This window comes from Sporothrix schenckii (genome assembly GCF_000961545.1).
Source record: "Sporothrix schenckii 1099-18 chromosome Unknown Cont41, whole genome shotgun sequence".
Taxonomy (NCBI): Eukaryota; Fungi; Ascomycota; class Sordariomycetes; order Ophiostomatales; family Ophiostomataceae; genus Sporothrix; species Sporothrix schenckii.
This window is the reverse complement of record NW_015971142.1, coordinates 2,727,724-2,751,789: the sequence shown is the minus strand read 5'-3', so window position 1 is coordinate 2,751,789 and position 24,066 is coordinate 2,727,724. Positions and strand designations below refer to the sequence as shown.

General features: G+C 55.3%; 7 protein-coding genes across 7 annotated transcripts; 2 read left to right on the top strand and 5 right to left on the bottom strand.

The window, feature by feature from the left end:
- Positions 1 to 403: 403 nt before the first annotated feature.
- On the bottom strand, positions 404 to 2,615 carry SPSK_07142 (uncharacterized protein; the record flags this gene model as incomplete). The annotated part of the gene is made up of 2 exons (XM_016733809.1): positions 404 to 2,099; positions 2,176 to 2,615. The coding sequence occupies 2 exons, from the start codon at positions 2,613 to 2,615 to the stop codon at positions 404 to 406; spliced, it is 2,136 nt and encodes a 711-aa protein (XP_016591232.1).
- A 2,980-nt stretch (positions 2,616 to 5,595) lies between these two features.
- On the bottom strand, positions 5,596 to 5,920 carry SPSK_08156 (uncharacterized protein; the record flags this gene model as incomplete). Its single annotated transcript, XM_016734796.1, has 2 exons — positions 5,596 to 5,699; positions 5,797 to 5,920. 2 exons carry the CDS (start codon positions 5,918 to 5,920, stop codon positions 5,596 to 5,598), a joined length of 228 nt encoding a protein of 75 aa, XP_016591231.1.
- An 883-nt stretch (positions 5,921 to 6,803) lies between these two features.
- SPSK_07986 (uncharacterized protein) lies at positions 6,804 to 7,445 on the top strand (the record flags this gene model as incomplete). The annotated part of the gene is made up of 1 exon (XM_016734638.1): positions 6,804 to 7,445. One exon carries the CDS (start codon positions 6,804 to 6,806, stop codon positions 7,443 to 7,445), a length of 642 nt encoding a protein of 213 aa, XP_016591230.1.
- Positions 7,446 to 11,938: 4,493 nt separating this feature from the next.
- On the top strand, positions 11,939 to 13,455 carry SPSK_07460 (uncharacterized protein; the record flags this gene model as incomplete). Its single annotated transcript, XM_016734122.1, has 3 exons — positions 11,939 to 12,197; positions 12,465 to 12,526; positions 12,565 to 13,455. The coding sequence occupies 3 exons, from the start codon at positions 11,939 to 11,941 to the stop codon at positions 13,453 to 13,455; spliced, it is 1,212 nt and encodes a 403-aa protein (XP_016591229.1).
- A 379-nt stretch (positions 13,456 to 13,834) lies between these two features.
- On the bottom strand, positions 13,835 to 18,000 carry SPSK_06886 (cullin-binding protein; the record flags this gene model as incomplete). The annotated part of the gene is made up of 2 exons (XM_016733558.1): positions 13,835 to 17,705; positions 17,738 to 18,000. 2 exons carry the CDS (start codon positions 17,998 to 18,000, stop codon positions 13,835 to 13,837), a joined length of 4,134 nt encoding a protein of 1,377 aa, XP_016591228.1.
- Positions 18,001 to 18,801: 801 nt separating this feature from the next.
- Positions 18,802 to 20,046, bottom strand: SPSK_07604 (uncharacterized protein; the record flags this gene model as incomplete). Its single annotated transcript, XM_016734263.1, has 1 exon — positions 18,802 to 20,046. The coding sequence occupies one exon, from the start codon at positions 20,044 to 20,046 to the stop codon at positions 18,802 to 18,804; it is 1,245 nt and encodes a 414-aa protein (XP_016591227.1).
- A 1,130-nt stretch (positions 20,047 to 21,176) lies between these two features.
- On the bottom strand, positions 21,177 to 22,391 carry SPSK_07630 (Rab family, other; the record flags this gene model as incomplete). Its single annotated transcript, XM_016734289.1, has 3 exons — positions 21,177 to 21,275; positions 21,341 to 21,415; positions 21,483 to 22,391. The coding sequence occupies 3 exons, from the start codon at positions 22,389 to 22,391 to the stop codon at positions 21,177 to 21,179; spliced, it is 1,083 nt and encodes a 360-aa protein (XP_016591226.1).
- Between the last annotated feature and the right edge of the window lie 1,675 nt (positions 22,392 to 24,066).

The window sequence follows — 24,066 nt, the reverse complement described above, 5'->3', positions numbered from 1 at the left end:
AGACATGCATGATCGAGATCCGAATGTAGGTTATCGTCATGCAGATTCGTGGCGGACAAAGAAAAATGATAAGATAGGAAATAGTTTGGTCAAAAGGAATGACTGGTCTTGCCAATCGTCTGCCTCGGGGAACAGAGCAAAAGGACAAAACGTAATAATAATAGAGTGGTTGATGGTTCGGTGGCAGGGGCGAAAAGAGAGCAACAATAAAACGCCGGTCTCAACAAGAGACGAACAAAAACGCAGACTGCGGGTATATGAACGTAAACGAAGCTGAAAAAGAAGCAGTATGCAATAAGAAAACAGAAAACGCTGCCACGTTTATTAGGTAGCATGTCTCCCAGAGTAGCGGAAACAAAAGTCGATAATTCACCCAAAACTTGTGAATCATGGCGTTCGTTTCTCATGCTGCTGCCGAATGAGGAGGCAGGCTCTCGGGAGACAGACTTGCGGCGTCGACTGGGTCAAATTGCACAAGCTGGCTCATATCCAGCTCGGCTTGGTTGTCCGTATACTGGCCGGGCGAATGCGGGTGCAGCGGGAGGTTGATCGAGTGCTTCGAGTACATGTCGTTGAGGTTGCCTCCGTCGTCCGAAATGGCCGAAGAGTCGCCACCGCCGTTCAGCGGGTGGTAGATGTCAGCCGATGCGCTGCGGCCCATCATCGTCATAGGCGGTGACTGGTCGACAATAGCAGGATCGGAACGGCCAGCAAAGGACAGCGGCGACACCGACGGCGGAGGAACCATGCTCTGGGCGCCCATCATGGGCGACAGGAAAGTGGTGCTGTACGGCGTGTTGTAGCTCGAGGCTGGTAGGCCAGCGTTGTCACTACCAGGCGGCGCGAAAAAGTTGGGGCTTGAGCCGTACTCGGAAGGCGAGGGCGCTGTCGTGGCCGACATGGGGTACTGGCGCATGTCCAGGCCGAAGCCGGCCTGAGTGTCGATCCGCAGGTTAGAGCCCGCAGGGCTCAGGCCGTTGGGGTTCTGCGGCACGGGCGCATAAATGCTGGGGCTGTGAGGCTGCGGCTGCGTCTCGCCGGGATGCTGGATGTAGAACGACGGCATCGGGGTCTGCAGCATTGAGAAGTCAATAGCCATGGGAACCGACCGAGACCGCTGCCGTTTGTGACCGGGGCCCGACCGCATACCACCAGCAGAGTGCATGGCGTTGATGCCCCATTGCGACTCCTGGAACACGCCCACATGGGGCTGCAGGAAGTTGGGCTGCGATGACGGACGCCCGGTGGGCGAGACGGGTGCCGAGACGGACAGGTTGTGAGCGGCCGCGTCCAGCGGGATGGGGGCGACGAGGGGAACAATAGGGCCACCGGGCGTCGTGGCAGCAGCAGACGCAGCGGCGGCAGCAGCAGCGGCAGCAATGTTGTGAGGGTTGTGAGGGCTGTGGCGGGTCATAAAGGTCTCGAGCGAGATGAGCTTGGCCAACTGGCCACTCAGAACCTTGGGGTTGCCGCCGAGCTGATGCACAAGGCACTGGGACGCCTGCTGGTTCTCGGTGAAGTCACCGCAGACACTGAAGCCGCTGCCGTTCGGGGTGCAGTCCATCATAAAGGTGGGCGGCTGGTTCAGCTCGATGACGATACCGCCGGACTTGTTTGGGTCCTCCTCCTGGTCCAGGTAGATATGCTTGATGTACGAGAACGGGTACTCGATCTTGTAGCCGGCGTTCTCATTGTTGATGTAGTACGTCATAGTGCCGTTGTGGGGAGAGTAGAAGATGATCAGGTCCATGGTGTTCTGACCAACGCGAACCCACTTGCCAATGCTCAGAGACCGGCATGTGAGATGGTGGATCACTGAAGCGAGACAGAAAGTGTTAGAGCACCGTCGCGCGTTAAAAATAGGGGTAGCGTTAAAAAGAGTCAACATACAAAGTTTGCCCTGGTTAGCGTGCTCCCCACCGAGGAGCATACCAGGACCGTAGCCCATGAGGCCGGTGCGGCCGTAGAAAGCACCACCGAGGCCCTTGCCGCTCTCAGCAGCCTGCATGGCCAGATAGGCACGCATCGACTCGGGAATGAGGTCAATGTCCTCGCCAGTCTCGATGCTCTTCTTCGCGAGCAACTTGATCTTAGCACGGCTGTGTTGTCTAGTTAGCGATATGCTCCGGATTGATCATTGGCTTAGAAATACGTGGTAGAATGCTGTCAACGTACCGGTTCTGGAACCAGATCTGGACAGACCTTTCGGTCATGTTGATCTGCTCCGCGATCGCGTTCCGTGTCTCGGCGTTGGGGGTGGGATTCTTGTTAAATTCCAACTCCAGCGTTGTCAGCTGATCTTGAGTCGCCCGCTGCCGCTTCTGGTTCTTCTGCTGCTGCGTCAGCGTGCTCTTGCGAGCAGGGCGTTTCGAAGAAGAGGCGCTCTGGCTGGTTGCGGATGCCGACGGCGAAGGAGTCTGAGAGCTCTTGGTCGTGATGGCGGAGTTGGGGGTTGGCATGGGCGCGGCGCAGGAGGACTGATTAGGCGTAGAAACCTTGAGGTTCATGTTCATAGGGGGCTGCATCGGGGCAGACTGGCCCATGTCATGGCCCACAGACAGAGGCATCATCATGCCTGGATGCATTGGCATCTCAACCTTGATGTCAGTCGCCATTTCGGGAGACTGTGGTGGAAGCTGGCAGATCAGGATCTTTGGTCTTTCGTAGTTTATCAAATTGCCAAGATGGTGTACGCGTCTTCGAAAGCAAAAGAGTGGCGAAAAGCTCCTTGATTAGGCGGTGGGTTGTCGAGAAAGAGGGACGTTTGACTCAGTTGCGTGTATCTCTGCAGCGAAAGTTGGATTTGCTTGGCAGAACACGACGTCGGGGGTGAGGCAAATGATAGGTTGAGGCGAGTTCGCTGTGACTTTCGTGTAGATAGGGATTGTTCGATTGGATACCGGAATGTCGAAGCGAGAAAAGAGTGCCGACAATAGTGAACAAAATGTTGCAAATGAGCGTGGTCCCGAGTTGGTGATGCAACTGGGAAACTGTTTTGAGGACGAGATAGAAATCACTTGTGATAAGAATAGATCGATAGCACAAGTAACTGCTAGAAGAAAAGGCCGTTCACCAAAAAGAGAGGTGGTGGACGAAATAAAGTTGGATCTCAAGCCGAAAGAATGTAGTGGAATAGATGCCGAAATGAGCGGATGGATGGGGGGTCAAGCGAGAGTCCTGGGCTGAAAAAAGAACGATGGGATTTACATGTAAGAGAACGACTGTGGTGAGAACAAATGAATGTGTGATAAATGAGCGAACGAAAAGAAAAGCAAGAAAAGAAAGACACAACAAAGAGAGTGAGAGAGATATGTCGACAAGAACGACCACGATGGATGAGGAAAGGAGAGGGGAAGAAGAAAGAAAGAAAAAAAAAGGAAAGGAAAGGTCAAGAAGGAGAAGAGAGACGAAGAGGATAGGGATGGGATAAGGGAAACGGGGCACCACAAAAACGAAAATCCTGAAGGGGGGGTCCCAGGAAACAAGCAGCCTGATCGACTGTCGACAGAGAATAGGAGCCAGCAGAAGAGCCGACCAACCTTCAGACTGGCAGACACAAGACGAAGGGAGGGATGGGATCTTGGGGGGTGGGGGCGTGTGGGCGCTGGTCTTGGTCGAGGGGGGTCGACAGGCAAAAGGGAAAAGGGGAAAAGGGAAAAGACGGAGAAAGTGGGCCGGTCGTTCGAAAGGGCGGCTCCCACTGGGCAGACACCTCCACCAGATGCGTTGCATCGAACACGAAAGCAGCACGAAAAGGCAAAGCAGATTTCCACTAGGAAAGCTGTAAGTCGTCGTGCTCAAGTGCGACCGTGAGCCAGAGAAAGTATTCCATCATGCTGACAGGCAGCAGTGACGGGATCATGATCGTCAAAGATGTCGGACGAAGAAAGAAACGAAGAGAGAAAACAAACAGCTCACGAAACTGAGCCTTGTCTGACGCTGAGGCTTGCCCAAACACTCTCATCCTTTTCTCCCTCCCACAAAGAAACAGGAACACGACAAGCAGCGGTGCTCGTTGGCGGGTCGAACCAGCAGGTCAGGCATCTACTGCCGTGTTCCTATTTCTGTCTCTGTCTCTGCCTCGCCCTGTTCCTTTCCCCTTGTCCCGCACTATCGCCGTCGTTGTCGTTGTTGGCGCGGCTTTCTGCAGTCGCCCTTTCCACACCTGTGCATGTTTGGCCCTGGCCTGGCGGCAGTCTATTCACCCCCCAGCAGAGGCGTGAGATGCCCGTGAGACGCAGACTCCTGTCAGGTGCAGCAACGTGCAGACCGTCTGCAACGCATTGTACTAGACACCGCTTGTGTTCCTGCGTCGTTCCTGCAGTAGGCAATTCCTGCTGCATGAGTGTGTGGGAATACGGAGCCATACTCCGCGCTCCGTACATCGTTACCCGGTACGAGAAGCGTGTGCAAACAGCGGTGTTGAAGATTCGAATCGGAGTCAGTGGCCAGCGTCAACGGCGGCAAGAAGTCGTCTCGCCCAGAAGCAGCTCGCTGTGCGTCTCGCACCATCTGCACAGACTCTCTGTTGTTGACTGAGCTCCTCACCACCACTAAGGTTCCGTTCTGTTCCTGGCTAATGAACAGCGCTACTGGATAGTGGCCAACGTTCGGTCGGTCGCGTCCTTGGTGGGAATCCAATGTTGCTCAGACCTTTCCGTAAAAGGAAAGGCTCCAAAGCCCTGCTCCCTACAAAACGGATCAGACGCTCACCCGAAAGGAGCTGGGCGCCTTTCAACAGACCGACAGCCGTGCTACTCCAGCGAGCATAGAAGGGTTTGCCACCCAAAATACCCACCGGAGTAGGACAGGGGCATCTTGCTGTGAGTTCGTTTTCTTGGTTCTGTCTCGATTCTGGTTCGTTCGTGTTCTCCGCCGTTTTGTGTACCTGCATTGGCCGTTCCTACGACGTAAATTCTGACCAACCAACTGTCTCCATCACCATGCACCTGTCGTCAAGGCTGCACAAGCAAATCCTGGTTTCCGTTCCTTGTCAGACACCTGCCCTCCAAACTCGCATTTTGACTGGGCCCTCGGCTGGCCTTGTTTTGTGGTCAGTCTTGTAACTCTTGTTCCTGTGCTCTGTCCTGTGGCGCGTCGTGTTGGTCGTGCCTGCACCGAGGCGCGTGCATTGTGTTTGTGCTCTTCAGTCCAAAGTACCCGCCCGTCGCCGCTTTTACCTGACCGCCGACTGGCCCTACCACACCATCTGCTGCAACGTTGGGCCGTCCTTTCTTGGTTTCTGGTTGGTGAGACGGGTAGAGTTGGGGTGGTCAGCATACCATCCCTTCACACCCTCTTCTCGTGCGCACCTTTGGTGATGCAGAGCCGTGAGGAACGAATAGCGAATCAAGGAAGGACGAGCAGGCCAAGCTATGTTCAGCACATGACTTTCGTCAGGACATTGTGCTGGGTGATGTTGGGCGGTGCGGCTTTTGTGTCGTTTCGTCCCATTATTTCTTTATTTTTGTTCTTCCCCTTATCGTAGCCTGCGTGGCTATTGCATAGTTTGTGGGCAATCAGTACCAGAAACGCACAGCGATCGCGGCAAAACAAAAGGGGGCACGACACCGGACGAAAAGGGGTAGCAAAAGGCTAAACGGGGATGTGCCCACCAAACTTCCCATTGGCTCGCAACAGCACCTCAAAGTAACTGACTCCGCAGCCAGCAATGCTGCGAGACTCGTTTTCTCCGAGATCTGGAATAGAAGAACAAGAAAGGTACAAGAAGGAAAAAAGAAAGGCAGCAATATGAGACTGGCTGAGAGAGTCCCAGAATGAGGCTGAGTATCTTACCTGCTTGTTGTTTCGTGGACAAAACGCCGAGATCTGTGTCAGTTATGCGTGCACCTTGCACCAGCGGGTAACTTGCGACGAACGAGGCAGTGTTTTGCTTGTCTTCAAAGGAAACGGAGCACATTTCGTCGTCTAAGTTCTGTACAGACACATTATCAGTGTCATGCAAGTATCGGGACGTTCGATCCACCGTCACGCCGCCCAAAGCAAACGTCATGCCCACCGATTTGCAAAACACAAAGATTGTCAACTTTTGCCTTTACCTTCGCCCTTTGCGACCAGAACAAGGGGTGCCATGCGAGGGATCCTCCTGAAAACACAGGAAACTTTTCGCATGGGGGACCTGTTTCTGCTGGTGTCCTGCAAGGTATTACGACATATGTGTGCAGCCGGTTAAAGCTGGCCAGAAGCAGCGGCACGCTCTCTGTGCCCCTGGGATCCTTGGCAGCTTTTCTTCCTGTTTAGGACTAGCACCAAACAAGCGGCCTGCAGTCCCCTGCACTAGGCGGACGTGTGGGAAGCCAGCTGACCTTTGCCACACAGTCACGTCAAGGCATGAAGGCGCGGTACAACGAACAGCAATCGACGGACCGTCGAACAACAGGTTCCTCGTCAGTTGAGCATCCGATCCGCGAGGACGACTCTGTCCGGTCTTTTTGTCTAGCCATTCGCAATGCGGTTCACCGGCCTCGTCGGTATTCGCTTTCTCCCTGTCTGCTCCGCGACGAGTCACGTATGAATTCGCATGCTTTTTCGTCTTCTCCACTTGATGGGCACACTCGGGCAAGACAGAGTTCTGGTCGAATGGTGGATTGGCAGGCGGCGCCTGAACTTGCCCAGCACAGAGTGATGGCGAGACACGAAAAAACCGTTTGACAGTACACCGTACACAAAGAGACGAAGTAGAGTAAATGGGCGAATGTTTTGGAGCGCCTAGTCATTCTGGCTCCTTATCCTGTTCTTTTATCCGTGTGCAGGACGCCGAGTCAGGGTCCAGTGTATCTATGATGCGACCACCGAGACAACAGACTGAGATCGCCAGCCCAAAGGGAGATCAGAGAGATGTTGGCGCCAAAAAGGGAAAGGCAAAAGGCGAAAAGGCGGGCCAGGGGTGCTTGTGGTATGTGACACTTCGTAGTCTCGCCGGCCATTTTGTTTCATGGATTTTGTGTTTCGCAGTGCCTTTGCAGGTTTCTTCTTCGTGTGCCTCTCGTGCTTCTGATTTCCTTGTGTCTCTTTGCATCCGCGCCTTGTATCGTCTCATGCACGCCTCTGCTTGGGCTCTGGCTGGCCTTTGCTTGCCGGTTGGTGTTGCCGATGCTGCTCTTTGCATCATACCACGTCCGCATGTGTCTCGTTTCTCCCTGCATCACCAAACTCATGTTAGAACAAGCGGTGCCCAGTTCGTCGCCGCATTTGGTTTCTTCCTTTCAATGCGTGGCCCACTGAGTCAGCCGGAGAGGGCAGTCCGCTCCGATCGCCTGACCTGTCCTGCCCTGGTCTGGCCTGGCCAGGCCCTTGTGCGAATCTGGCGGAGCACGGAGTGGTATCCTCCTTGCGAAAACGGGGGCAAAGGGGAGGGAAAGGGAAAGGGACTGGATAGGGTGGGACTTGCCCCTTCGTTGGTACCCACCATTCCTCACGCCTGACTGGTCCCTTTTTGTTCGTCTTTGTATCGCGTTCTCAATGTCCGCTTCCACCCTGCCATCGTATGTCACCCTTGTGCCCGAGTTGACTTCCAAACACTCCTGAAGGCGGAAACAGGAGCACACCGAAAGGGAAACACGGGCAACGGCTCGATGGCCGTCACGATCCGACAGCCTGAAGCGAGGGACAACGAGAATTGGGCAAGCAAACAGGTACGATGCCATGATGAGAAATGTGGAATAGGCTGGCAAAATAGATGGAGCCTCGCCGCACTGACACTGTGTGGTGGTATTTTACAGAGTTCAATGGCGAATGGGGGAGACACGAAAGTAAGTTGATGGTTGAACAAAGAAAGGATAGCGGTGCTATCAAGAGCCAATTGGAAGGGCGGTTTGACAAACATAGCACTTTGTATCTCTGAGTTGAAGCAGCAAGAGCCGACAGACGGCAGGCCGTTCCTTCTCTTTTCGACGAAAATCCTCTTGTTCACCATGGCAAGACCTAGCCGCCGGCTAGACGACGCGATATTTGGAAAGGGCAGGAGCAAGTGGGACATGAAAAAGGAGGGCACGAAGGAGCCACTGTAGTAGCTGCAGCAGTTGCAATGGATGCCGGCAAAGTGAGGTCTGTAAGATACCTGGCGTATTGACAGAATGGCCAAGTGTTATTCTACGACGCAGGTAGAAGAGAAGGTACGGACAGAATGTCTATCTGAGAGGCAGGAGCAACGGCGAAGTAAGGCAGGCACGAGCCGACGAACCCCAAATCGGAAGGAACAAACCAATCGGTCTGCGCTCCCCCTTTTCAGCTGTTTGGCTGTCAAGCTCACTACTACTTAGAGTTTCGCGCGGTGGACGATCGTCTGGATTTTTCGTCTCTGGCCCCATCTACGAAGTAAAGCAAGACACGGAAATCTCAACGCATCGAGTGGATCGCAAGCCAAAAGCCGAGTGCCGATAAATGAGAAAAAATGCGTCACGAAGAAAAACAGTCCACAGACCACACAGACCACAACACGGCTGCAACCTTACGACGTATTCAAGAGACAGTCTGAACCAAAGCGCTGGCCAATACAGAATACAGTTGTACTTGGCTTGACCTGGCCTTTTCTGGGCTTAGCCCGTCTTGTCCCTCGTCTTCTTCGCCTCGCTGTTGCCCGTTGAACCCTAGCCTCGCTCAACACTGGGGCCATGCTCTGATCGTTGTTTGTGGTTATCCCGGGCGATCCCCAAGCGTCAGAAATCATTACGTTCTTCGTCATAGCGCTGTGACCATCACAGTACAGAGGTTTGCATCAGTCAGGCTGCAGACGGAAAGGTGTGAAGGCTTGATTAGAAGTAGGAGTCGAAGGGAAAGGCAAAAACGAGGCGAGAGCAAAAATTGAGGCAGTGGCGACACGAGGGAAGGCAAAGGCAGGCTCACAACAGTGACGGCGCCATTGATTTGCTACAGGTCAGTCGTGGCATCCCACAGCTTTTGCTTTGCCGTTGCTTTTCCACTTGTTCGCAAACCCAAACACAGAAACTGGCACGACGTATTTATACTTCGTACGCCAGGCCCACAAGACACGATAAAAGTCAACACCTCGCAATGGGAGACACGAGCATGCTGTGGATGTTAATATTCACGCACGACCATTTTACTGGGCTTGTGGAGGCTGCGAGCATCAAACTGGTTAAGCCCCGTTCGTCCAAGACGACCCTGAAGTCCAACCTCAATCCTCTCCCTTTGGAGCCGTTTTGCTTTCCTTTTCGGCTTGGCCTGGTTGTTGGCCAATCGCTACACGCAAACGCTGCGTTTCTCGAAGAACATGTCGCCTAAGGATCCGGAGTTGCACCATGCCTACCTATTTGTTGTGACTGTTGGCTGTTGGTCACTCAGCGGGCGTCGGCCATCTACTTCCTCCATGACAAGCTCTAACAGCACTGCCACCTCCCGAATCAATGTCGACTCGCCAGGTCGGAAGAAGGGGGTGCAAGGAGAAAGAAAGAAAGAAAAACCTTTAAGTACGGGTGCAAGATGCCTAAGGCGGCAGGAGGGAAAGGGTGTGTGAACACGAGTCGAGACAAGACGCTTGTCGGTGGGTTCCTGCACAAGCGCGTTTTCCGGCTTTCGTTGATACAGGGCGCGAGGCGCTAACCAAACAACGTACAAAGTCGGGCCCCCCTGGCGACTTCAGACGTCTTTTTGGTGTCGTAGATGCCCCATTTGACCGTTCCTCAAGCGTGAATCCACCACAAAGGGGCAGTATCCTGCGCAGGGCCTCTTTTTTTCCCTCTCTCCATCGCCGATGAGATAAAATGCGTTTCGAAGCGCCAAGGTTGTGCACAAGCCCTGGTTCTGTTCCTTTTCGAGCTTCTGCCCAGCAAACTTTGTGGGAAAGAGAATGGGGTAAGGCGTGACGCTTGAGAGATCATGTACGCAGTAGGTATTCCCGTGCCCTGTCCCGTTGGTCTTGCACTCAACACCTGACTCCGGTCATGCCCTGCGAATACGGCGACAAAATCAGACAAGACTGAAAGACCCATGCAACATCCCCCAGAATACCCACTCCAGCGCCTTACGCGGTACACGAACTGCAATGCCGCCAGGGCTTAACTGTTGTCGGATCCTGGCTTTTCACACGCATTGATAGACCGGAGGAAACCACGCGGAAGCCACAGAATATTGTCCCAAAAACACCACGCTCCTTGCCATATCTCAATCTCAGAGTGTGGCGTTGTTTTGCTCCTTGCAAGCGACGGACAATGTCAAGAATCACGCTTTACAAGTGAACGTTGGCACCAGCAACGGCCAGAACCGGTCTCATAAGACAAACCGTTGGAAACACGCGACGGACAGGTACCGACACGTAAAAGGCCTCGGGTCTCCCTGGTTTCCGGGAAACCGAAATGACGAATGCCCTTTTCAGCTTTCGACCAGCGTGGATTGTCCCTTGCGTCACCGGCTCTATGACAATGTGCAAGTAAGATACGTCGCACTGCAAGTGCAGAAGCAGGTAGCATGGACTAAACTGCCCGATTTTGAGCAGAGCACTTGTTGTTAGTGGTGATGCATGTCTGAATATGAACGAGACACACCATTGAGCATCCCACCCCACACAAAGCAATAAAAAAGCTTCAGGATTGCCCTAAACACCCACAGCAATATCTATGGGAGAGACATATGTCCCACCTCGCTGCGGCGTCGCCATGGAATAATAATATACGGCTCTGCAGACCCGCCATGCATTTCCACTTCTCTGCAGGACAGCGCCATCCTCACTCAACCCGACCCCCTAAACCTCTGTTCGATCGGCGAGATAAAGAACACAAGAGACAAGCAGTGCTTGTCAGCTCTTGTCAGGATACACATCATGACCTTTCCTAGCCGTGAAAGGCTTGCACGCAATGCAATGTCCTGGTCTTTGCCTCTCACCTGGGAGACAAAGCGAGCTCTTATCTAGACACGCTCGGACGAGTATGTCTACGCGTCATCGAGGCGTTGATTTTGTTATGTGCTTCATCCTGCGGGTATTTGTTTGTATAATGTGCCATGCATACAGTTTGGTGTCTTGGACAACAACGCAAAGTCTTCACGAACTGGTGACAGCCTGGGCTCCACGGCATCCATCTCCGCCCATCCGCAAGTACCGGGTCATCCGAGGCAGGACGTTTCACAGCGAGGTCGGCAATGCCACGTACTGATAAGACAGGACACACGTTGTGAGAGTTTGAATTTCGATAGCATCGTGTGACGAGTTCTTCCGCCAGGCCTTCCGCATCACTGCACAGGATGGCTATCTCGAGCGACTCTTGAATGTCCGCATCGTCGACGGGAACAAATGGTGACGGCGAGGAATACAGGGAAGCGAGAGCATGGCGGAGTATATCGCAAACTAGATAATGATATTAGTGAGGACATAATCTACCGTTTATCAAGGGCTTGTTCGAAACTTATACTATTTTTGCGACGTGAATCTTATTTTGAAAAATTCGTTTATTTTATTTATTTCTTATGACAGAAAAGGGAGACATAATAATAAAAATAAAATACCTTTGTTTTCTTTCTCAGTATTATTTTTAATTTTTACCTACTTTCAAAACTAGTTTTAACCAAACCACCTAGTACTGTAAACAGAATAATTAATACTACAGACGTTAGTCGAACCAGTTCGTGAACCACAATTGTTTTACGCTCGGACATGGACACGGCAGCATCCCGCGTCGACTGCCCCCTCGCGGATCCAATGCGTTCCGGTATCGCCTGGGGGGATGCTCTTTTGTATGGGAATTCTTCAGAAGGAAAGAGCTTCGCAAGGTGCAAGCTCATCCTCACAATCGGAAGGAGCGACCGCGTCTGCTGGAAAATTGTCACGAAATAAACAACAGCTTAAAAACCTCACCTTGTTTTGACACAGCCCTGTAGCCCTGTCCTCTGACCAGCTGTCCGCCCGCCTGAAGCTGATCTTCATAGTCGTCCCCCGCCCCCCCTCTTCTCCTGGTCCCGTCCGACAATGACTGCGCTGGCATCGGGCACAGCGTCGTCCACGTCCAGTACTACATCGACACCAGTCCGTGTGGTGGCACGACGACGATTACGACGTAAAAGTAGCTCGAGTGACGACAGCGATGCCGGTGTCGCACGCCAGCTGCTGCGCGAGAGTCGACAAGCGGCGTCCTGGGCGACCAAAACAGGAGCCACGGGGCCGACGGCGTACAGCAAGACGGCATTGCACATTCGCCGTCGCCGTCTCTTAACATGGGACGAGCTGGGTAAGTCACCGTGTTGCGGTTGACAGGCTGTGTCCAATACGTTCCCATAGGCTGACTGACAAACGATTTGGTAGCGCCATGGCAGCAGTACGTGTATCTGAGATCTCTCGATGTCGACAAGCGGGTGTTTCTACGTACTGACAAGTCTGGCGAATATGAATCTAGGCCTGGAAGCGAGCGAATTCTGACAGGCTATCGGTATATTCCTTCTTCTGGAACCTCAACGACTGGCAAATGGATGTACACGGATGGACTGACACCTCCCAGAGAAGCCCACGCGTCCTACTCTACCTGCTTCTACAGCTGGACCTATCTGCACAACGAGTCTGGTGAGTCGCCTGTTGAACCGAATGTACAGTAACATCAGAACCAGCCTGACGGGTCGCCAGTCAACATTCTCTCTCATGCCTTTGGCACCGTCGCCTGTGTTGGCCTCGCCGTCACCCTCTGGCTCGACACCTGGCCCTGGACCCTGCCGTCCCTTCAGACGCGCGACGTGATGCCCAACAGCGGCAACTCGACGGCCGACAAGCTCGCTGCCACGGCCTACATGCTCGGCGTCATTGTCTGCTTCAGCTTGTCCGCCCTTTTTCACACACTCATGTGCCACAGCGCCGACTGCGCGGCCCGCGGCATGGCCATGGACATTACGGGCGTCCTTGTCCTCATGGCCGGCGCCGTCGTCCCGCTCATCCACTTTGGCCTCGCCTGCGAGCACGCCTACGTGCGCCAAGCCTTTTACGTGGCCACGGCTGTCCTCGGCACGCTCGCCGCGGCCACCACCTGGGAGGAGGGTCCGGGCCCGTGCACCTCTTCTGGCCCCGTTGCCTCCGCTACGGACAAGGGCCTCTACCGTATGCTGATTTACCCCATACGTTCCATGCTTCATTGGGCCTCCGTACAGGGCCCGGCCAACGGCCACCGCCGCGCCGCACTGTTTCTGGGCTTTGTCACTATATCGTGCGCGGGACCCCTGGTATGGATGCGACAGGCCGACCCGGCCGACTGGGCAGCACGCATCGACCTCTGGCCCGGCGTGATCGGCACGCTGCTGTGCAATGCGGTGGGATTCGTGGCGTACACGACGCATTTCCCGGAGCGCCGGTGGCCACGGCGGTTTGATCTCGTGGGCGCAAGCCACCAGCTGATGCATCTTGCCGTGCTGGCGGCGGCCGTGACGCACATAGGAGGCGTGAACCGGGCTCTGGCCTTTCGGCGCGGCGAGGGAGCAGTGTGCCGCAATGGCTGGGCAAGCTGAAGCCAAGAAGCCAAGATGGAACAGCCGGCCAAGGCACTATGGGACTATACAACGGACTACACAAAGCATATACGCCGCAGACCTTGTCAAGATGCCGACGCATATAGATTCTTGCATAACCATAAACTCAAATCGAATTCCTATTCCTCTCGTTTGTCAAGTTGCTACTTCAGGCGTCTCATCACGTCGATACTCATACTTGAGCCCCTTTTCTTTACCACCATTCCTTTCCCCTCCGCTCTGTAATGTTGCTTGTTTTTTTTCAATAATACGAAAGTAAGAGGTCGCCACTGGATAGCGCGTTATTGATGGCCGTCTCCACCTCCTCCACGGCGTGCCGGTGGCGTTCCTCGCTGGTCGGAGAGGGCCGGCCGTTCGACTAATAAGCCGCACCCTTGTCACGGCTCTCGCTGCGCAGCGTCCGCAGCTGTGCCTCAAAGGCCCGGTTGACCCACTCCCAGTACTGCGTCCATGTCTGGTGCGCGCCCACGTCCACCGTCGAGCTGCCGTCGTTGAGCGCCGCTTTGAGCCGGTCCGCCAGCAGCAGCGTCGCCCGCAGCACGCTCTTGTTGGCATCCTCCTGCTTCTCGTGCTCCTGCTTGACCGCGTTGTCCTTGAGTTTGTTCGACAGCGTCGCCCGGAACTTGTCCGCGATGCTGTTGAGGTGTCTCGTCGTCTCCTCTGGCGCAATGTACGCGAGCCGGCTGACCATGATTGTGCACATCGCCCGGATGTCGTGCTCGTCGCCCAGGCCATCAATGATGCGGTCGAACAGGCTGATGATCGATATGCGCGAAAACGCCGTCTCCATCAGCGCGTACAGCGTCTCGTACGCACCCTTGCGCACCTCAAGGCCGTCGTCGACCAGGTGCTTGAACGGGCCCATCATCACCTCGCGAACCAGCTCCGGCTTCGGCTTGGACTCCTCCATAATGTACGGCAGCAGCTCGTTGAGGTGGCCCAGGATGAGTTCCGGCTTGTTGTTGGCCGCCGAGTTAAGCGCCGTCATGGCCAGCCGCCGAATCTCCATGTCCTTGTCGCTCAGTGCCTTGTTGAGCATCGCCACGAGGTGCTCGCGCAGGAGCGTATCAAACGCCTCGCCCGTGTCCGGCAGCGCGTACCGGATCGCCTGCACCGAGATGGCTCGCAGCACCGCGGACTGGTCGCCCAGGAGACTGTGCAGCCTCGGGATGTACGTCTCGGGCGCCGTGATGGCCAGCCGGCCGATGCACTCCGCACACGCCGCCTTGTTGTTCTCCACATCGGCCATCTGCAGCAGCTTGTCCCAGATCACGGCCGTGTACTCGCTAATGTCCGTGTGGTCAATGGTGACCTGCTGGAGCACCTCTTTGATCGACTGCAGCAGGAGGTACTGTGTGGAACTGCCCGACTCCATGCCCTGCAGAATCACCGGCACGTACAGAGGCACGTTGCCCGCGCCCGCGCGGCCCAGTGCCACGGCCGCCGAGATCGACACCTTGTCGTAGTCGCTCGTGAACTGCTCGACGAACAGCTCGGGCTGAATGGGCGAGTCCTTGCCCAGCCGCAGGCCGGCCTCGCCGAGCACCGACAGCGCAAGGCTGGCCCGCACCTGGTCGGCCTTGAAGGTTTGCGTCTCCTTAATGAAGCTGTCGATCGTCACACCGGCCGAGCTGCCGCTGGCCACCAGAAGATTGCCAACCACCTTGCCAACGATGGCCGGGTCGCCGACAACACCGACATCCCGCAGCAAGCCCTTCATGAGGGGACCACCATGGCCGCTGCGGCCAATCACCGTCACGAGTTGCAGCAGGGGGTCCAAGACGGTTGCCGCCACGCTCGACTGCAGCAGGTGGCAAATGGATTCGATCACTTCGGCCGTCACAACGAGCTGCGGCTGGATCTCGACAAGAACCTTGAGAATCCGCAGCGTCGGGCTCAACAGACGCTGGTCGTTGCGCGAGATGACGGGATAGAGCGCCGTGACCAGGACGGGGATAGTGGTGTCGTCGAGCTCACCCTGGGCAGCCGGGCTCTGTATAAGGTGGCGCAGGGCGTGGATGCACGAGCTTCGGAGCGAGTGGTTAGCCTTGCCCAGCTGCGACGCCAAGTGCACTGTGACCCGGCGCGTCCACCGGCCGTCAAAGGGGACAGCCGTCGTGGCCGATGCCGCAATGACATCAATCGCCCGCACCGCTGCCAAGCGGGACGTCTCGTTGCCGAGCAGCTCAAGCAACGATTCCAATGCGATGCTGCGCTTCTCCAGGGCCAGCAGCGAAGCGCCTTCGGCACCAGTGCGTGACAGAAGCGTGCCCAGTGCCTGGATGGCCTTTGTGCGAACCTCCGTGTCGACGTTAGATGCGGTGGCCCGGTTCATGAGCACATCGTACAGCTTTTGAATCTCTGGTTTGAACTTGGCCGCCGCCGTTGACCGCGACCGGGGTGGTGTGATGGACTTGATCACCTCCTCACTGGCCGAGACGGCCTCGGCCGACAGCTTGTAGAAGCGGTCCGACACCACGGTGAGAACAGCATCCACGACACGCGCCAGGTATGGCTGCAGGACCTGGGAGCTGTGGGTGTTGGCGATGTGGCCGACGAGACGGAGCGCCGCAATGCGAAGCGTCGTCGGCGTGGCCGAGGCATTGCCACCGCCGAGTGACAGCGACGACGTAGCGGCCGAGGCTGTGGGGGACTTGACTGTCACCAGCACCAAGTCCAAGACCTGCTCAAAGTAGTCCGAGAGACCACCGCGCTGCACAGAAACAATGTCGTTGAGGAGGTTGATGGCCGCCTGCTTTGTCGGCACCTGCTTGCCCTTGAGAATCTTGGTGCAGGCAGTCACAATTGACCGGGTCTGCTCAGCGAGGTCGGCACGCGGGCCTGTCGTAGGGATAGACGGCCGGCGCTCAAGTGTCGGTGACGTAGGGCTGGTGATGGAGTTTTGCCGCAGAGGAAGGGCAGTTACGCTGCTCTGGCGCCGGCGCTTGCGGCTGAGCGGTAGCTGGGCGCCAGACTCGCTCTGTGAATCCAGGCTGTCCAGCGAGAACTCGGGGATGATGCCTTCGCCGGTCTTGCGCACCAGCAGCGACACGGCCGAAATCACCTCGAGACGGACCGTCTCCTCGCGCTCCTCGAACCGCTTGATCAACAGCGGCGCAGCATCGCGGTAGAGCACACCGTTGTCCAGCAGGTCGCCACTGCTCCGCGTCGAGATGAGGGTGTGGATCGCCTTGGCCGCACAGCGGCGCACCTTCCAGCTCGCGTCATCATCGTCATCAAATCCGGCATCGGCGTCAAACTCATCGTCCTCGTCGCCGCCAAAGTCGTCGTCCTCGTCGCCCTCGTCATCGGCGTCCTCCATGTCGTCGTCATCGCCGACGTAGTTGGGGTCGTACTTGACGTACCGCAAGCACGCCTGCATGGTTTCATCGGTGTACGGGCGCATCTGGTTGGGGCACGACGCCAAAAACGCATCCAGGGCCACGAGGGCGGCTTCGCGCACGTCGTTGAAGTCGCTCGGGTCGTTGCCATCGGAGATGGCCTCGAGCTGCTTCTCGAGCTCCTCTTCGTTCAGTGCGTGCAGGATGAATGGAATGACGGCGCCAATGTGACGGCCAAAGCGCAGGGGGATGGAGCGTGCCATGGAGCCCAGGATAGAAATGTACAGCCGCTGGGTGGCAGAGCTGGGCCTATTCAGCGCTTGCACCGTCATGGTAATAAATTTCGTCAGGGCGTCCTCGGACAGGTACACGGCGAGAATGGACGCCGCAACTACGGCGCGTTTCTTGACGGCGGAATTGCCACGATCGCCGTGCAGGACGGAGAAGACGGCCTCCTGGAGGGCCTCGACCTCGAAAACCTGCAGCATGGGACCGAAGCAACGCACGACCTCGATGAGAACGTCGACCGACTCGGCGGTCGGGTTGGCGTTGATGTCGAGAATGCTTTCCGGAGCACCACCGGACGCCTGCGAAGCAGCCACTTGGCGCTGGTGGTGGGTGTTGGTGCGGCTGCCCGTGGTGACCTTGGAGGAGGTCGGCAAGCCGATGAAGCGAGGAATCAGCACGCGGTTGATGGTCGAGTACGCGTCGATGTTGTCCTTTGTAGGGTGCTCGCCGGGGGCCGGGGCAGGGAGAGAGACCACCACTGCCTTGAGGGCCATGGCAGGGACAGTATTATCGACCGAGTTCTTGAGCCGCAGGGCTGTCAGCTTCTCCATAAGTGTCGCGATGATGGCCAGTGGCAGCCGGTGCACGAGGGGTCCGAGACTATTAGAAACTGGTTAGGCATAATCGGACACAGGAGAACACGCGTGGGCTCGCACCATTTGATTGCCAGGTTCTGCACCTCGCCATTTTGGTCGTCCAGTGCGCGAACAAGGTGGTCCACGGTCTTAGATGCCACGTTATAGTCGTTCTGCAGGATCTCGGGCCGGCCGTTCACGAGGACGAGTAGCAGATCGTTGAGCGACATGAACCGGAAATCCGGATCCGAGTCGCCCAGCTTCTGCAGCAGGCCGCTGATGGTCGAGGACGTCGCTACGTGCGGGTTGATCGTCGTCATGGTGAGAGAAAGCCTTCTCGGGGACGGCGGTACGGGACGGTAGGAGTATATGGAAGGGATCGAGAAGAGGATACGGCCGCTATGAAATTATAGCGATAGTGTGTAGAGACCGCAAAATGCCTATCTAGCCTTGAGGTCTTTCGTCAGATCCAGAATTCTGCTGGACGGTGCTGTCGGCACCTGGGGAGGCTTACCGATGCCGCCGTTTGGCGGGGGGACGTTGAAGGCCGATGCTAATCTCGTCGCTAGCAGAGGGGCAGCAAGATCGAAGCAGGTGATGATTATCTCGTGATGCTTCGAAAATGGGCGAATATGTATGAGGAAAGAAGAGAAGGTGTTGCTCGGGATTGGGAATTCGTCGACCAGAGGGCAGGTGCGAACGGTTGCTGGTCGATTTGGCAGAGGCGGAAGGAGCTGGAGTTAATGCGTGACTGTCAGCGTGCCCTGGGCGCAAGGCTCCTAAGCTTCTGGAAACTCCGGCGGGGTCGTTTGCGTGCCGTTGTCCACTGCTGTTGGCAGGCGGGGTTAGCTTTCACCGTGTTCTTTGAATTGTGGGTCTGTTTACACGACAAAAACATCAACGGAGTGATGTGAAAAAGGTACATCTGATTACTCGTATCGTGCACCAATTGTCAGGTCACTCGCGAAAGTCACTTCGACTCTTGTGCAGCAGAAAGCGAAGCAACAATTTGTACTTTCAATCCTCCATTATGAAACGAAGATATAAGTCTACCAAAAACAGCCCGAGGAATAAGATACTGTAAAAACACATGCTGCAAAACACAGAAGACAGCTCGACACTCAAACCGAGCCGCTGCCGGCCACGAGAACTTCCAATCTTCTTTCATCATGACTCGGCGACGGTGACTGCGGACGTGGCCCTTGCGAGGCCACAAACGTCATGACTGCGTAGAGGAAATTGTTGTCGAGTTCGTTATCCACCTTGGCCGTGCTGCCTGGAGCTTCACTGCGGTGTACTTCGCCGTTCTGCTCTGACAGTTCCTCTATCTCATTGTCCCGGCTCTCATTAGTCCCCGCAGCGCTGTCTTGAATCCCACTCCCGTATTGCAAAGTGACAGAATTGTGCGGACTGGCTGCATGGGCTTCTTTGGGGACGAGAGAATCCGCACTATCCTTGGGCGGGATCTGTGGCGAGCTTGGAGCGAGGTAGTATATGCTCGGCGCGTTCGAGTGAATGCTCCCGTACTCGGAACGCTGATCGCGATCCTCGCGCGGACGCAGCGCGACGATTGCCGACGATGGTAAGGCATCACTGTTCACCACGTTGACCCCATCGTCTGCATGGCCGGCTTCACCTTCTTGGCTGCTCTGGGCCATGTTTTGCTGGCTCGGTCCCATTCCCTTGTTTTCCTCGCAATCGTTGCTGCTGTGTGTTGTTGTGGCGCTGACCGTGGCCGGGTTCAAGAATGGGAAGCGGGTGGCCATAGGCCGACGTGGCGTGGGCGCCAGCAACATTGGGTCTTGTTCATAACGAGCTTGGCAAGCGTCCGGCCCGCCAGGTGACAAGACACTGCTCTCTCCTCCCGCCGGCAGTGGTTCGAGGCTTCCGTTGGAGTTTGTGCTCGCTTCACGGGACAATGTCGATGCTTCCACCACAGTGATCGGATGCGGCCCCAGCCTGATGACCTCGTCATGGGCGAGTGCTACTTTGTTCTTTTTGAGCTGGCTGAAGGAGCGAGACTTTGTGAGCCGCTTGCGCTGCTGCTGAAGCCATTCACGGGAGTTCCTGCGGCGACTTTTTTGCAAGTTTTGGGTCGTGCCTTGGGGATCGTTGGTCTCGATCTCTATCCGCATCTCACGATTAGCATCGATCTGCGGTATAAGCAAAGGAGAGGACATCGGCTCTGAGCCGGGTGCGGCCGTCGACGGGTCGTGGCTGTTCTCGAGAAACTGGGCGAGCGTAGGATGGGGCTCCCTGTGGTCAGAGTGTCTAGCTGCCTGGGCAGCAGCATCGGCCTCAGCCTTGACCTTGGAGAGACGTTTGAACCGGGAACCCTTGTAAGGTTTGCAACAGTCTTGTCCCATGATCAGATGGCAGGTGTCGCATATGTTGGTATTCAATTCGAACGCTTGACGCTTTGTTTCCAGAGGCCTAACGTCTAGCCTCTTGTTAAAGGGGTGTATTTCAAGAAGCCAGCTGGTAACCGCTTTGGGCAGTTTGGATTGGACGGTGGTATCATTGGTTGTTCACCGATGCGAGATAGAGAAAGAGGTGACGAAAACTTCGAGTACACAAATGATCTATAAGGATGATACACATGTCGATGGTGCAAGAAGTAGACAAAACAATTTTATGGCCCGGGGAGGTCGACGAAAGACACTTGGATAGGAAAGGACAGAGACGTCATGGCTAGTTTGTAACCAGAATGGAAAGTGCATCTATTTCCCATTTTGGTAATAATCATAATCATACACAGCTACAGGTTGCTCCTGCCAAAATACGTTGCCTGTTCAATGCCTTTGACTCGCTGCTTCCTTTTCCGACCAAAAAATAAATAAAGAAAAGGGGTCGCCCGGTGTGGCAAGAGGGCATATGGGAAAACGCTCAGAATGGTCTTATAATTTAAGTCGATAAACGCAGATATGCTCCAGCCCTCGTGCAGTCCAAAGCGAAATTTCAAAACGAGCGATTGAGCAAAAAGTAAACGACAGGACTGATATATGATTGACAGATAATGACACAGGGTTGACGTAAAGGAAAGAATCGAAACCAAATCCAGTCTGCTGCTATGCGTTGATGCATTGTCTTATATTTTCTCCTCTCCACCCACACTATTGTCTTGACTTGTCTGGCTTCCGCTTGCCAGTCCAGCTCCCAGGTGGTCTTGTGTTCGCAAGGTAACTCTAGGGTCTTGTCTGGCACGGTCTTGAATGACGATGTTCTCCTCTCTGTTCCTCTCTGTGTCTCAGATGAGCACAGTACGTTGAGGTGGTACTCTCCCTGGCTACTTACTCAGGCCAAAACAGCCAAACAGCTTGTTAACAGATAATAAAATGGGATAGGGGCATAAAGCATCAATTATATCAGGGTAAGTGAACGCAAAGAAAAAGAATAGAAGAGATAAAAATGATTTGTATGTTCCAGACAAAGTTGTGACAAAGGAAAACAGTGTTGTTGTTTGATTTGTTGGTTTCGAAATGAATCAGGATCGATATTAGCACGACTGATACAACAGAAGTGGCTCTCCCACGTTTTCGATCTCGGGTATTGTGCACTTCAGGTCGAATGCCTTGGACAGGACGATCTTGAAAATCTGCGAGTGGGTTAGTCGTTTGTACGTTGCTGGCTCAGAGAAAAAGGATAGGAATGGAAACGGACCTTTTGAACGTTGATGCTGTGACTCGTGCTGCTAAAAATGAGTGCAGCACGCATAGCCTTGGCGAACCGGCGAGCCTGGCGGTATTAGCATGGGAGTTTGGTTTCGATCTTGTACTCTCCCATGCCATCGGGACAAACATACCTGGTTTGAAATCTCCTCTTGGTCCTCACGCGGGAAGTTGACAAAGTGGTCGTACTTGGTGCCGACCAGAATCGGAATGGCCGTCTTGTTGAAGCCGCGGCCCTGGCGGTACCACTCCTTGATGCTGTTGAGCGTGCTCTTGCGCGTCAGATCAAACATGAACAGGATCGCCACAGCGTCGTTGCAGACCAGCGGCAGCATGTTGACAAATTCGCGCTGGCCACCCAGATCCCAGATGCTGAACGTGATCTCCGTGTTGCGGATGCTGATTGTCTTCTCCATGAAGTTGACGCCAAGTGTCTGGATGTAGTCCTCGTCCCAGCTGCCCTCGACGTACTTGACCATCAGCGACGTCTTGCCGATCTGCGCATCGCCGACCATGCCCACTTTGATCACAACGTGGTTCCGTCCGCTGTTGGCCTCGGCCTGCCCGCCGCTGCTGCGGGAGACATGGTCCGGGTAACCGCCGGCCGCACCGCTGCCCGACAGGCCAGACGGTGGTCTGGAGATGGGCTGCTGCTGTGCCTGCTGTTGGTGGTGGTAGTGTTGCTGCTGCTGTGCTTGTGACTGGGACTGTTGGTGCTGCTGGTATGGGTATTGCTGCTGCTGCTGCTGCTGCTGCTGTTGTGGATGTTGCGCGTACTGCGCCTGCTGTGACAACGGCGGCGTGGCGTACCGGTCCAGCTCATCGGGACCGCCGGCGGATGCGACGCCATAGCTGTGCCGTGGCGAGTTTGGGAGGCCCTGGTCGAGCGATTGGGACTGCGTATGGTGTGTCCGGCCGTTGTGGCCGTTGGTGCCGCCTATGTGCGGGCTTCCCTCAATACCCAGAGTCGAGTCGTCCTGCTCCTGGGACAGGAGGGCTGATGGGGCCTGCATCGACGTCGGGGTCGGCGGCTCGGCCTCCATTACGTCGCGGGCGTCATGGAACTGGGCCGGCGACCCTACTGAGAGCGTTGAGGAATCCAGGTTGGCAATGTGCCCTATGGGCCGAAGGTCTGGATAAGATACAGTGGAAAGAGGGGTAGAGTCGCAACGGCCTCCGGCCGTGAAGCCAGTCGGTTCGTGGGGTTGTCGGGATACGGACGAGGTAGTAGACAGACAGCCGAAGAGCACGAGGCTATACTTGTGAAGCCTTGGTCTCAAACGTGGTGGCTTCACAGCAGGGTAGGAAGGCGATAATCGTGAAGATGAAAGCCCAGGGATGCGACGCTGTGCTTGACGAAAGTGACACGACAAGTGCTGGAGCCAGAGGTGTGTCGTTGAAAACGAGGGATGTCTTGGGCGAAGAGGGTGAAAAAAGAGTGGGGGGACGACGTCAAAGTGCTCGAGGGGCGTCTCGAGAGTGGTCGTCAGGCACCGTGTCCACACGCGTCAAATAGCGTGCATACGGTGTGCTCGTCGCGTCAGGAGTTGAGGGTTGGGCGTCGAGATGAGGTGTGCACTGGACGACGATGGTCGTTTGAGTTTCACGTATTCGAACGGCTCGAATTCATGCAACGAGATCCAGGAAAGAGAAGAGCGGAGGATACTTTCGACAAGGCTTGCGTGAGCGTTCAAGGGAAGCAAGGGAAGGAGACACCATGCAAGAGGAGGGAAAGAGTGGAGCACGATGGGGTGCGGAAGGGGAAAAATAGGGCGACCGAGCAGGCTCTCAGCACGTTGTATATTGCTAATACGGGAAGGAGGGGATTGGGAATGAGAATCAGAAGGAGCAAAAGAAGCAATAGGAAAGAACGAAAAAGAGAGTTTAACGGTACGAAGCAAAACCAACAACGTGCAAGTATCACAACTGTTTCTTTCTGGACGATCTGCTGAAAGAATAACGCCAAACACGATCAAGACGGGAAACTACAAACTACAAAAGGAGAAAAAGGAGGAGGAAATGGGGAGGGAACAGTTGGGCCTGGCCCTAATGCAGGTTTACCAGCAGCATTGATGCTAGACTTTGAATATTTTGTGAGATGCGTGGAGTTATGTTGTGCTTCCCCCTTCTCCATGTACGACTTTTGGTTGGCCAGGAACGATCGGACTTGGATGAGGGGGCATCTTTTGCTGGCTCTGTTATTTCATGGGCGGCCAAGAACAGCCGGCCAGGCCAGGTCAGGGGCGAGAGACAAGTCCGGACAGCAAAGAGGGGGTGGGGTGCTGCAGCCTCAAAAGGCGCGATGCACTATCTAAATATCCTCCATCGTAATACTGATGCTTATTCTAGGTGTGCTCGTGCACTTGAAAGTCCCACGGGAACTGTGCTTTAGTGGGCCAGCGATGGGTTGGTCGTGATGGCGCTTACAGCAGATCACGCGTCCAATAAGGGGCGGACGACTTGTGTTATTTGTTTACTCGGGCGTTGGAGGGCACGTCGATGAGCCGTCCCGACCGTATCTTTATTTATGTTGTCGTTGCGGTTGTTGTTGTTGTTGTTTGCTTTCTTAAGTACCACGTTTCCAATGAGGGACGTGCGAGCAAAAAGGCTAATGCCGGGAGACAAAAGCACGAGCAACTTGCTTTACACTTTACACGAGACCAGCTGAAAACACCAGCCCATAATAAAACAGGCCTAAAACAGGCTCCTTGGCTCCCT